Source organism: Danio rerio, chromosome 16 (assembly GCF_049306965.1).
Source record: "Danio rerio strain Tuebingen ecotype United States chromosome 16, GRCz12tu, whole genome shotgun sequence".
Classification (NCBI taxonomy): Eukaryota; Metazoa; Chordata; class Actinopteri; order Cypriniformes; family Danionidae; genus Danio; species Danio rerio.
Window position 1 is genome coordinate 41,200,868 of NC_133191.1, and position 14,133 is coordinate 41,215,000.

At 35.3% G+C, this 14,133-nt stretch overlaps 2 protein-coding genes across 10 annotated transcripts in view; one reads left to right on the forward strand and one right to left on the reverse strand.

Annotated features, from left to right (window-relative positions):
• Window positions 1-11,498, reverse strand: part of calb1 (calbindin 1) — a 32,717-nt gene extending 21,219 nt beyond the window's left edge. Inside the window, exons 1-4 of the mRNA XM_001341568.6 lie at window positions 11,389-11,498; window positions 11,068-11,144; window positions 2,014-2,088; window positions 333-413 (exon numbers count right to left, since the gene is read on the reverse strand). Of these exons, the coding sequence (XP_001341604.1) occupies window positions 333-413; window positions 2,014-2,088; window positions 11,068-11,144; window positions 11,389-11,467 (312 nt within the window). The 5' untranslated portion in view covers window positions 11,468-11,498. The remainder of the gene's footprint in view (window positions 1-332; window positions 414-2,013; window positions 2,089-11,067; window positions 11,145-11,388) is intronic.
• Window positions 1-14,133, forward strand: part of kiaa0319 (KIAA0319) — a 164,747-nt gene that overhangs the window by 18,422 nt on the left and 132,192 nt on the right. The window contains exon 2 of one of the 9 annotated variants that reach the window (XM_073926459.1): window positions 4,478-4,535. The exons of the other annotated variants lie outside the window; for them this stretch is intronic. The gene's annotated coding sequence lies outside the window, so the exon portion shown is untranslated. The remainder of the gene's footprint in view (window positions 1-4,477; window positions 4,536-14,133) is intronic. 9 annotated transcript variants of the gene reach the window in all.

The following is a 14,133-nucleotide window of genomic DNA, read 5'->3' on the forward strand; positions in this document are numbered from 1 at the left end:
AAATATTCAAAGTTTTTTATTTTTATAAACAGCGCGGATGTAAATGCGTCTGAATGTTCTAATAGGCTGGAGTAGACATCTCACCTCAGCGCATTTTAATCATGAACAAGCTCTTTCTGGCAATTTTCATTCTGCGTTCACACAGAGCAGCATTCCAGCAAATTACCTGTAATGTCACAACTTTTCTTTCCGGAAAATTGCCAGAACGCATTTACTGGTATTTTTAAAAGGGGCCTGTTCACACATGATCCCTTTCAGGAAAATTGGTGGTAATTTTTCGCAAATGTCTGTTTGTGTGAAAAAGGATATTGGTGCTTAAATTTCAGAGTCACCTCCATAAATTCTGCACAGGACTTCAGCTGTTGTCGGAAAAATAGCAAGAAGTTTTCCTCTGTAGGAAGTATTTGAACCAACTGTGAAAGATGCAAAGAAAAATATTAAATCACAAAAAGTGCATATATATTTTGTTGATGTTTTTTAAATGCTGAGAGCAATAGTTATTGAAAGGATGTCTGATTATGAAGTGTCAAAGGCTGAACTGCTCTACAGAGAGCCGCTGACAGCTGTAAATCTACACACTTTCATCACTCTCAACAGGTTACAGAACCAGCAATTATGCTTTCATAAATGATGTTTTGATGGTCAAATGTGACTCGCAATACTTCAGTTGAATGAAAGCATTTCATAAATGCACAAACATAATCGTTCTCACATAAATAAACACAGCGTGAGCTGAATGCTGTGTCATGTTGACATGTCAAAAGCTCTATAATTTTGAAGCCTAAAAGATCACTGGCAGTCAAATAACATTTACAAAAGTATACACACACACACACATAAAAAGCATCTTAAATGCAATGAGTCAACTTTAATGTTATAAATAACCTCCCCAAGTAAAATAACATGTCAAAACAAGATTCAAATAATATTGTCATATTCCAGTGTGAAGAAAAACTTTAATGCTTATTCTGATTTTGATTATTCTGGATTAAATATTAAAATATATGAGAATAACTGAAATTTAAAAAGGGAGTAAATTATTATTTTTGATCCTTAGGTAATTGCTTATTATTATGTAATAAGCCTGGCAATATTTTCTAGTATATAATGCATTGCCACAGTGTGTATATGTACTGGTTTTGGTGGTTTACAAGGGCAGGTTTTTTTTGTATAATGACACTGGTTTGACATACAGTTAAACTTTGCCGCAATTTTACATGTATTTACTGCAAAAACCCCCAGTACTTACTTTTACGGTTTCTTTTACAGTATCTTAATTTGTGGTATTCTACTATATTTAAAGTAATCAAGAACTGCTACTTTAAATGAAAAAATCAACAAACAACACACAATACAACATCTTGTATCATAAAATGCATTTACAATAGATTGATGAATGAAATATCCCTTTAAAATTGAATATAATAACAATGAATAATAAAAATACTGTTGTATAATTGTTGTAAAATAGATATCATACCTTATTTGGAATTTACAAAAATTAAAAGTAGGCCTATATACTAAAAATAAAGGTTTTGTTGCTAGTGTCAAGCGTAAATGACTGTATAAGAACTTGAAAAGTTGTCATTTTGTAAAATTAAAGTATTGTAAAGGGCATTTTACCCTAAAAAGAAGTTGCGATAAGGCTATTTTATTGTAAAATAAGTTAAGTTACAGTAGGGCTGCCAGTAAGTTAAAAGTGTAGTTGCACCCTACTACAGTGGTTTACGAGGACATGCAAAATGTTTTTGTAATACAAATTCTTCAAAATCATACTTAATGTGGTCTTTTGACATAAAATCTTTGCCACAGATTTCCTGTGAGGGTTGTGTTTAAGGTAGGGGTAGGGCAAGGCCATAGAATTGGCTTTTTCTTTTTCTTTTTCTTTTTTTTTACTGTATAAAATACATTACGCCCATGGAGAGTCCTTGTAACTTGTTTGTTTGTCTGTCTTTGACATTGTAACAATAGATTATATACTAGAAATAAACATTATGTAGCAATTTTCCTTACCTCAATGATACCTATTTTCCCATCAGCATTTTGCTCATATTTCTCAACAAAGGCCTTCATTTTGTCTGTTAGTTCCTGGAATAAAGTCAAACAGGAGAAAAATCAACAAGCGGGCATCCTGAAAAGTAACATTTATGGATTGCAATGAAAAAAAAGTGGTTTGCTGCAGACTTCTCTGGCTACAATGAAGCTTCCGGCTGCTTCAGTGGAATTTTGCTGCGTTCTGAAAGTCATTGATGTGTAAAAACAAATCCACACAGACAGATGGGATGTGCTGCTGTCTTCAGCCCTCATTGCACAGCGCTGATTGTGTTTTTATATTACTTTTGATACAGAAGAGAGGAGTTCTCATTCCTCAAAAAAACCTGCCCGTCTTGGCAAAGGACACAGAGCGGTGACTGTGCAAAAATCACTTAATGTGAAACACTTCAGTTTGTTCACATGATGAAAGTTAAAGCCCAGACTCCACAGTTAGTTTTATCCACTTGATATGCCAATAAAATTCACATTCAGTCCAACTTTTTAATAAGTGGTCCTAATTACTATGTACTACTTTTTCAATTATTTATTTGATATTATGCACACATTTTTATACTGTACTTATATTTTAAGTTATCATTTACTTAGATTTGTAATTAATTTATCTTGCACTTTAAACATAAAGCTTTCCCATATCCCACCTCATTAGCACCATATTGTTGTGCAGTACAATATGGACAAAATAAGAACATTGTAACTGTATTTTGATGTCAATTGTAGTTAAGGCCACTCAATTTTAAGAGTGTCATTTTATTTGTCTTCCTAATCAATACAGCTGAGATGAATGAAGGCGGGCATCTCTGAGGCCATATTGCACTGGTGTATTGCAGACTTATTATACAACAATCAAGCATTAGACAGACTAAATAAATATTTTATATTCAAAGATAAAATAAAATCTAAATACAGATAAAATCTTTAAATACAGTAAGTGAAATAACGTTCAATGGTCATTCATAGGAAGACCTCGTGATAAAGTTAAATACTTATTAGTGATGCTTATAAGTGATCATGCTAATCTTTTTATGAAATGTAAAAAAAAAAATAGACACATGGATAACGCCTAATGATCTGAAGAATTGCGCAAAGCATAAATATTTATAATTGATGACTATTTTGTGATTCTTTTATAGAGAATTGTCATCGAATGATTTTTGCCGCAAATAAGACTGACTATAACTGGTACAGTTGAATATAACAAAGAATAAGATTTTTCTTTGTTGCATAGTATGGCCTATTGACTATTTTAAATTCATTTACTAACATTAACAATGCATTTATTACAGTATTTGTTCATGTTAATTAATGAAAATATATTGTATTGTTCGTTCATGTTAACTCACGGTGCATTAAAGGTGCAGTAGGTGACTGTCCTCAGGGACATTTTTTTTGTTGTGCTGGTTGAAAGTCTCTTCACATTCCAATAGCAATGATTAAAGTAAATAATCTCAATGTGTTAAAATGTTCATCCAATTAAATATTGTCGGGCCATTAATTCCCATAATTCTGATAAGCAACCCAAACTATCTGTCAGCAAATGTAGATTTGTACATTTGCGCATCTGTTCATGCAGAACCACCATTAGCGTGTGAACACGTTCATGCGCACTGCATGTTCATGTGCACATGAGACACGTGAGATCACAGCAGTAAAATCAAATGCTGAAACCACTTAAAAAACCTGAATGTAATCAATATTGGAGTTACATTTGCACGATGGAGGAATAATGACATCATGGCTAAAGTATTTCTTTTAGACAGGAAATATTATGTTTTAAAAGTATTTTAGTCATGCAAAGCATATTTAGATCAGTGTTGGGGAGTAACTAGTTACATGTAACAGCGTTACGTAATTTAATTTCAAAATAAAAGTAACAGTAATTTGTTAGTTACTGAGCAAAATGTGTAATTAAATTACAGTTACTTGTGAAAATGTTAAAGATTACAAATGGGGTTACATTTAAATTTTCCTTAGAAATCTGGGATATGTTGGATAATAATAATCAGTTGCTTTGCTTGTTTTTGATATGCACTATGCATTCTGCAGAAAGATGAAAATGATGAACGATTATGAGATTCTAACAGTAAACAGAGCAACTGTAAGGTCACACCTGCTTGGTATAAATGCTTGAAAATTTTATGAAATATAATTACTTTTATAAAGTAATCAACTTTATACATTTTACTTTGTACATTTTAAATAGGGTAATTTGTCAGTTAATCTATTACATTTCCAAAGTAACCTCCCCAACACTGATATAGATGTTGTTGTTATGAATGGGTTATATCCAAGTGTTGTTCAGCCCCTGATATCTTCCAGCAAAATATTGATGTGACCATTTTCAGTTTCATAAGGGACCATTTCCAACTGACGAATAACATGAACTAGTGGGTTGTCTGCTGTTGAGCGCACGTTCTTGTTTCAGGAGACGTGGCTTTGGACGGCAGGGGTGGGACTGTCTTTCAAAGCTATTATGCTAACCGGTAAGCGTTTTTCCAGATCACCTACCGCACCTTTAACTAATGTTCACAAGCATGGATTTGGATGTTAATAATGTAGAAAATGTTGAACTATGATTAATCAATGCTGCACAAGTACTGTTCATAATTGTTTTATGATAGTAAATACATTAACTATTAAAACCTTTTTTTTTACCAATAGTATGTATGTATGTATATATTTTTAAAATAAGCTTGTAGTCAATTTACCTTAGTCCTTTAGATGTTGCACTTAAACAAAACACAAAAAATAAATAAATCCAAATACAAAGACGTGCAAACAAAATTGCAAATATAAAAATTTTTGATTCGTCATTGCAACACATTTTTTGTTAATTTAATTTATGAAGTCAAGCAAACCATGCTTTCAAAACCACTTTCAAGTCATTTTAACTCCATTTAATGTAAGTAAAACCTTAGTAGTTTCACATTAAACAGTATTGATCATATATTGTCATTGTTATTTGTTGTATGAAGTCATATTTTACTCATCTGATGTGTTTAAACTGTCAGTATAATGGAAGTTTGTGTAGTTTTTGAATTTTAGGTGAGCACACTTGAAGTAAAGATTAAATCAAACTAAGACACATTTACTGTCCTGAAGTCAGAATGAATGGAGCTGTTATACACAGAGACCCATGAGAGACATTTCTGGTGTAGAAAAGGCCAGCATGAAATCATTGAAGGTGTGAAATGACCCAGCGACTCCTTTTCCTCAGTCCCGTCACAGTCCATCAGCTCCTCTTTATGCCTAATGGTGTCGTAACTCAATGACATGCACATCGCAATAAAGCAAAGCAACCGGACACCACCTCAGGACAGCGTGGAGGACAAGAGTCAAGCTTTTACAATCTCGGACCAGCGTGCAGCTGTATATTAGAGTAACCTGAAGGTTTCATCCTCATTTAAAATTAGCTGTTTTTTTTTTTTTTGGATGGATTTTTTCCAATGTGTTCTCGTGTATATTATTATTATTATTATTATTATTATTATTATTATTATTATTATTATTGATAATATTTAATAATATTAATCATTATATCATTAATATTAATTGCCATCAATGATCATTATTATTATTCTTCTTCTTCTTATTATTATTATTATTAGTAGTATGAATATTAATAATAATAATAATAATAATAATAATAATAATAATGCATTTGGTTTCTATTGGGGCTTGTTTGGCTTGTAGGACTCCAGAGGCAGCTGATGGCACGGGTGGTTGCAGAAGCAAAAACTCGGGCCTGGGAGGGCCTGGGAAGAGTTTGAGGACAATATGGAGGAAAACTACTGGTCGACCCCAAAGACATGCTGACAAACTACCCGGCACCTCAAAAGGAGAAAGAAGTTCCACACCGACATTGTTTACAGTGCAAGTGAGGAGCTGTTGACCTTGACTGGGGATGTTGTTGGACGGTGGAAGGAATACTTTGGGCATCTCCTCGACCCCACTGACATTTTTCATTGAGGAAGCAGAGACTGGGTATGCAGGGGTGGACTCACTCATCACCCAAGCTTGGGTCTCTGGATTTTGAGGGGCTGTCTTGGCTGACACATCTCTACAAGGTCAGGGACAATACCTCTGGACTGGGCAACTGGGGTAGTGGTTCCCAATTTTAAGAAGGGGGACTGGAGGGTGTGTTCCAGCTATAGGGGGAACTACACTCTTCAGCCTCCCTGGGAAAGTCTATGCCAGGGTACTGGAGAGGATCCGGCCGATCGTTGAACCTATAGATCCAGGAGGAACAATACGGTTTTCGCTCCGGCCGTGGTATGCTGGACTTGCTCTATACCCTCACCAGGTTGCTCGAGGGTTCATGGGAGTATGCTTAACCAGTCCACATGTGGACTTAAGAGAAGACATTCAACCATGTCACTTGTGGCATTCTGTGGAGGGTGCTGTGAGAGCATGGGGTCAGAGTCGCTCTGTTAAGGACTGTCTTGTCCCTGTATGAACAAAGCAGGAGTTTGGTTTACATTGCCGGCAATAAGTCAGACTTGTTTCCAGTGCATGTTGGACTCAGGCAAGGCTACCAATTCTGTTAATTGTGACAGTGTTTCTATGTGCAGCCTTGGGCGGGAGGGGGTCCGCTTCAGGGACCACAGATTTTCATCTGTGTAATTTGCAGATAAAGTTTTTTTTGTTGGCTTCATCGAAAATGGACAATCGGCATGCACTGGGGCTGTTTGCTGCCTAGTGTGACGCGGCTGGGATAAGCACCTCCAAGGCCATGGTGCTCCACCAGAAAAAGGTGGTCTGCCATCTCCAGGTTGAAGAAAAGTCAATACCCCAGGTGGAGGAGTTCAAGTATCTTGGTTTTGTTCACGAGGGGGGTGGGGGGTGGAACATGAGATTGACAGGCAGATTGGTGCAGTGGCAGCAGTAATGCAGTCGATGTACCGGTCCGTTGTGGTATAAAAGCTGAGCTGAAAGCCAAAGCTCTCGATTTACCAGTCAATCTACGTTCCTACTCTCACCTATAGTCATGAGCTTTGGGTCATGACCAAAAGCACAAAATCTTGGATAAAAGCAGCTGAAATGAGTCTCCTTCACAGGGTGGCAGGGCGCACCCTTATAGGCGGTGGTGAGGATCTCTGTCACCCGGAAGGAGCTCGGAGTAGAGCCGCTGCTCCTCTACATCGAGAGAAGTCAGCTGAGGTGGCTTGCGCATCTGTTTTAGATGCCTCCTAGACTCCTACCTAGGGAGGTGTTCCAAGTATGTCCCACCGGGAGGAGGCCTCTGGGAAGACGCAGGACATGCTGGTGGAACGGTGTCCCTGGGAATGGCCTGGGAACGCCTCGGGATCACGTCAGAGAAGCTGGAGGAAGTGTCTGGAGAGGGAGAGACCTCTGGGGATCTCTCTTGAGACTGCTGCCCCCACGACCGGCTCAGGGATTGAATAAATGAATTTATTATTATTATTATTATTATTATTATCATTATTATTATTATTATTATTATTATTATTATTATTACTCCTCCTCCTCATCCTACTACTATTACTAGTCAATCCACTATCAGCCAATCCAAGTTTTTAATATGTATTTTGATTGATTTACAGTAGTATGTAGTTGTAGTAGTCGTCGTCGTCAAATCTGTGTTATTAATATGTATTTTTACCATTTGTTTAAGTTGAAGCATTTCACTGTTAAATGTGTTTTACTATATTTAGTTATTATTAATACATCATTGTTACTACTGTTGTTGTAAAATATTGATTGATTGATTATTTTCAACACTGATTAAACATTTACAATCATTCATTTTTAAATGATCCACAAAGCAAGCCTTCACTGATATGAATGTAATGTAAATGCTCAACCCTGAGCTGCTCAGACAGAAGTAATTACAGAGCTAAATGACTAAAATCTCTGACCTTCATGACAGAATAACTGAAAAACACCATTTACGACATTCTCAACACTCATTCAGCAGCAGTTATTCAGCATCTATTCAGTCAGCCTCAGCCTTTATGGATGTTGTTTGTTTGCCAATTTCAGCATGTGTTTATTCCAGACAAGAACAAACCATCATCTGTAACAGTGATGAGTTTCATCCAAGGTCTTTTCTCTATATCGAGTCCTGGTTCCTTCATCAAAATCTGCGATCAGCAAGATGTTTTTTTTACACCAATTTTGGCAATTAGCATTTATCTGATCAAAAAAATATAGTAAAAACTGCAAAACAGCTTTTTTTCTTATTGATTGTATTTCAAATGTTTTTATTCATGCTATACAAATATGATTTTTCAACATTATTAATCCAGTCTTCAGTGTCACATGATCCTTCAGAAATGATTGAAATGTTGATTTTTCTGTTCTGTTATTATCAGTTATTATTGGTTATCAGATATTAACAATGATTATTATAATTTTCAATGTTGAAAACAACTTCTACAGAGTTTTGTTGGGACAATCAGCATTTTTTTTAGGGTTATATTTACTTGATAAACTGAATGTTCAAAATATTAGTTTTAAATAAAATCATTGTTCACTCTTTAATGTGTCCTTGTTCAATAAGTAAAAACATATTAAAAGTACCTTTTAATGGTACTGAATCAAAGTTGCCATCAAAACAATGAGGCCCAACAATTTTCAGCACTGAAAATAACACTTAACATTTTATTATCATTAAAATCATTATTTTTATTATCATATTGTATTGATTTTTGAAGACTGGAGTAATGACGCTGAAAATCTTACTTCATATCACAGGAATAAATTATCATATTTTACGTTGTAAATACTGTGTTTTTGATCAAATAAATGCAGCCTTGATGAGCAGAGTAAGCTTATTGGAAAAGATTTTTAAAAACTCACTGATCTTTTTTTATTTTTTTTACTTCAACTTTTGACCCGTGGTGTACTGTATGTAACAGCAGATTGCATGTGTAGAGGATGGTGGAGTTATTGTGAAAAACACAGATGAGAGTTTATCCTGCGTGACTTCAGCAGCAGATGTGCATGAACACAGATGGAGAGATAAACTGTCCTCTAGCAGAGCTTAAAACAAGTCTCATAATAAGCCACTTTATCATATGACACAGCAAAGACTGAATTCATCATCTTTTAGAAACGCTAGAGGTGATGCAGAGCCATTTAATCCACGATATTTTCTCAAAGGTCATCTATAAAGAGTTATTTTGCTGAAACAATGTTAGATTTTTTAAGATGACCTGTGACCATGATGGCACTCATAGCTTAACCAGGAAGTCATTCCTTTTCACCATGTTTTTTTTTTTTTAGATTCCGTAATATTTACAGTCTACATATAATCTATTTTACTTGCTTAATTTGCCAAGAAGGCTTAACTCTACTGCAAGTTAAGAAAACACAACAAGTTCAGAAAACATCTTCATCAATTTGACAACAAATGCAAATAAAGAAATGTGCTGCAAATTGTGCAGACAACAGAAGTGTTTTGAGACCAAAAAAATTGACAAACCCTGCTGTTTCTTGTTTAGAGTCAGCAGTGTTGTTATCAGAGAGGACGTGTCTGTATTTGTGTGTCATCAAAACGATGAAAAGTTGTTTTTTCCATTTGTTAGTGTTTTTTTTTTTTTTTTCTTAACTTGCAGCACAATTGAACTCTCTGGTCCACCATACACAAGATAATACAAAAATAAGAGACTCAAAAATGTAAAATCCATAGGAAAATCATGAGGAAACCATTGTGATTACACGCTATATGTACAATCAGTGTTCATAAATCTGAAGTATCATTTTGCATTTCTGTCCATAGGGGGACCTAAAAATTAAAAACGTTTTTTTCTTTTTTACATTCAAGGAAGCTGAAATGGGCTCTATGCACAGCTAGAGTTTTAAAGTCAACAATGAACTTCCGGTGAAAGCTTAATGTGACTGTTTTTAATTTCACAAGCTTGTTTTTACAGCATTGATGTTGTAATGTAATTACAATACATTCAGTTAAATAGACTTAAGCATTCAGTTGTTCAAGTGTAAAACGAGATGAAAGACCATTGTAACCATTCTAGCTATCGCAGAAATACCATTTGAAAATACTGAGGTAAAATAAACTGTCATATTTTAAAGACAAGGCGGAAGGAAATGGAATTTAATGCAGTGCTTGTCCAATCTGAGACACACTTCACATCGTATATCTAACAGGCAGTAAAGATTGCTGATTTTTAAGAAATCAAATCTTAAATGTGACAATTTTGTAATGAAAAGACAGGTCACCGGAAGCCCTTGGGCTGCCTGGTTGAAAATGTAAAGTCCATGTGCATATAGCACATTTGCGATCTTTTGGCATGTCCTTGCAATATCAAAAGGAGCCACCAAACGATTTCACACAAGATTGTTTCAATTATGTATGCATGTTCATGTGAGCATGTGCTGTCTATGCGAGTATGGGTCTATAAAATTTTCAACATATTATTTATAATATAATACACTGAAAATATAGTTAATTGCAAATTGTTGCAAACAATTTACATAAGCTGAATTTCAGTACATAAATTGTTTACAACCTTAAATTTAGTAAACCCAATAAATATTTGTCTCATTTTATTTTTAAATAATCAGTTTTGCATTTTCAAAAAAAAGTCTCATTCAATTAATTCATGTTGTCCCAACACAAAATAATTACCTTAATAACCACATTTAAGTAGATTGAACATGAAACAATTAAGCTTCCCCTCCAAAAAACTTCCAGAATTGTTCAGCTCATTTTAAACAAGCAGCAGAAATATATTTTTAAGTGAAACATTGCAAAAATGCAATGAATATTGTATTTTATTTATTTTTGGAAAGATTTTTCACATTTTCTACAGACATTAATACTTGGACGTCAATGGTTAAGGTCTGCTAATATTAATCACTATAGTTATTTTAATTACTACTAATCAATAATGTGTATTATTATTATTATTATTAATATTATTATTAATTATTTTTAATATACACAACATCGTCGTCTGTCCCATAACCCCCAGCCTGATTGCTGACCTCACAATACGCAGCAGCAGAAGATTGAATAAAACTGTGACTCACCAGTCCCGCTTGCTTTCGAGCTTGTTGAAGTTCTTTGATAAAATTCTGCAACTCCTTCCCCTCGATAAATCCATTACCTGAGAGCATTTACAGCCCACATCAATCACACAACACAGTTTCAAATAACAGATGTGCTTTCATCAGTCAGAATCTGAAATAATTAACACTCTTGCCTTTTCTCAAAATCTGACTTCCTCACAGGTTAATGCAAGATAACCACTATTCTAACCAAACTTTTGGAAAGCAGGTGGCAAGACTTCCTTTTTCTTTCCCCCAAAAAACGTTTGTTCATGAAATCCGCAAAATAAGGAAAGCAATTACCATCGTTGTCATAATGATGGAATATATCCAGGAACTGCGAGGCTGAGATCTCTACTCCCTGCAGGTACGCGTTTGCCATGTCGTCTCCGGGTGTCGGGCGCTGATGCTGTGAGAGAGGCTCTGATGTGTCCTCCAGTATTTAAGAGAAGTTAAGCCCTCCCTCTCTCAGATGATGCTGGCGAACACCTCTGCTCTGTCTCCGCGCGCCGCAGGTACTCTGACTGCTGCTGCTGAGCCACACAGATGTGAGGCGCATTTAAATCAGGACTTCTTTCTGCGCCTATGTCAGGCTCCTACCGAGCGCATTGACGCAAAAAAAAAAAAAAAAAAAAAAACTCAAAATAGGATCTGTGGAACATCTGGCCGTAAAACAAAACAAAAAAGACAGGTCACAACTGACACGAGCTGTAGTGAGCAACTCATGCGCTCATGATAATTAAATATGCTAATTATTCGCTTATTCGCTTCGACTTTTTTTGAAAGGGAGAAGGTCTTTAGGCCTTTCCCCCATAATATAGCCTATTCAGTGGTGATCGAAGTAAAATAATAAAAATTTTAAAATGTCTACAAAGGCTAGCAGTACTAAGCATCAATAATAAATCATAAGTAATTTAGCACTTTGTCACCTAGGAATTATAAGGTTTTATCTGCGTTCTGAAGGATTTTGAGATAATCAGCTTTAACGTTTTTGCATTCCATAGTAAACACTGTGTAACATTTGTTTTTCAAATAAAAAGTCTTAAAATGTAAACGACTAATAAAAAACATCCCACAATGTAAATAAGTTGTCATTTAATAAGAATAAATCAATTTTGACAATGTCAGATAGTTGGGGCATGTTTTGGGCTGCTTTTTGGGCTGGAAAAAGTTGGCTCTATCTGGCAACACTGATAGTTGATAGAGCTATCTGTTAAGGTAAACTTGCTGTTCAGACTGAGACATAAAAAAATAAATCCCCAGTAATTGCTTGGCCTTAAAAAATTATAGGCTCCTGCATTCAGTTTTGTGCAAACTTTCCATATTCTGCCAGTGCTATAATAGTTCCTAGCTGTAAAATTTATGGAATTAAATTTCCTTTTCCATCTTCTGACCTCATTACCTTGTTAGTTTTCTCTTGTTTACAGAACATTAATTCATAAAAATGAGCAATGACCCATGAGATAATTGCTCGCCATATGTTAATTAATGAGGCTCTGCCCAGACAAATGACGTCTGGGTCTCTGGTTCTCTGTGGTGGCATCCAGCCTGGCAGACAGACAGATAGATAAATAGATGGACAGTTCACCACACACAGCTACCGTCATGCAATTAGAAATGGAGAGAAACTTGCTTAAAATAGCCAACATGGTGTTAATTGTGCATCCAGATGTTATAACCCAACACTAGGACTCGTAATGTTCAGAACATCGCCACAATGTGAGTTTAGAGAAGGAAAGGCATAACATTAGGTGTGTGTATTGGCTATCAAATCAAACCTATTCTGAGTATAAAATAATATTGAGATGCTTCTAGAATGCATTATTTTCATGTTCCCTTTTAATATATTGATACAAGGAGTAGTTTGCTTCCATATAAAAAATAGATCTTCCAGATTTCTTCACTTTCAACTTGTTTTATATCTGTATGAGTTTCCTTCCTCTGTTGAAGATAAAAGTAGATGTTTTAAGAAATGTTTCCAAACAACTGATGGTCACCATTGACTTCCATAGTAATTTTCCCTACTTTGGAAATCAATGGTGACCATCAACTGGAAGTAGAAGTCAATGGTGACCAATCATTCTAAAAGTGAACTACTCCTTTAATGCATGTCTTAATGTTTACGTATAAAGTTTCCTCCAGTATTCCATGTATGAATATATATTCCATCTTCGTTGTGGTATATAGTTTGGGTGTATATTTTTAATTTATTTAAATTTCAAGTGCAGTTAATATAGGTCATTCTATACATGCAAACAGATATTTTGTTTGCTTCCTGAAATGTTGACCAGCCTTACAATATGAGTATGTCCTTCCACAAAATGCAGTGTCAAGTCCTACATGATGCTAATAGCTTGTTATGAAGTGTGTATACAATTTCATTCATATACACAGCTTTATTATGAAGCAGGGTGGTCAGACAGGCAAGGGTCAACGGGAGCAAGCAGTACATAAAAGGGAATCCAAAGGGAGTAATCCAATAAACAGGCAGAGAACGGGACAGGCGCCAAACAATTGATAATCCAGAAGAGAGAACAAGGAAAACACTTAGAATTGCACTCAACCCTTTCTCAGATTTGCATTTCTGTTTAAGTGTGAATGTGGTTCTTTTTATATAATGTGTAATCAATGATCTGCAGCTGTGTGTGTGTCAGTGCCCAGATTGATATCAGCTGTGTAGGTAATAGGCGCAAAACATGTTGGGTAGTGTAGTCCAGGGCTGCATGAGAAATGGCATACTTCCATATAGTACACTAAAAACAGTTTGCCAGCAGTGTAGTATGTCCAAATTCATAGAAAAACAATATGTGAAAAGTACCTGGATGACCTACTACTTCTGGCAAGATTCTGAAGTGCGCATAGGATGGACGCTACACTATACCATGATTCACTGTGAGCGAATTCATGAATAGGAGTTAAACTATGCAACTGATGCAGGTACACTGAAAAATTATGATTCCTTGAATTTACTTTTTTTTTTAAGTTAAGGGGTTGTAAACAATTTGTTAATGTTGAATTTAAACAAATAAAATTAAGTTGAACATTACT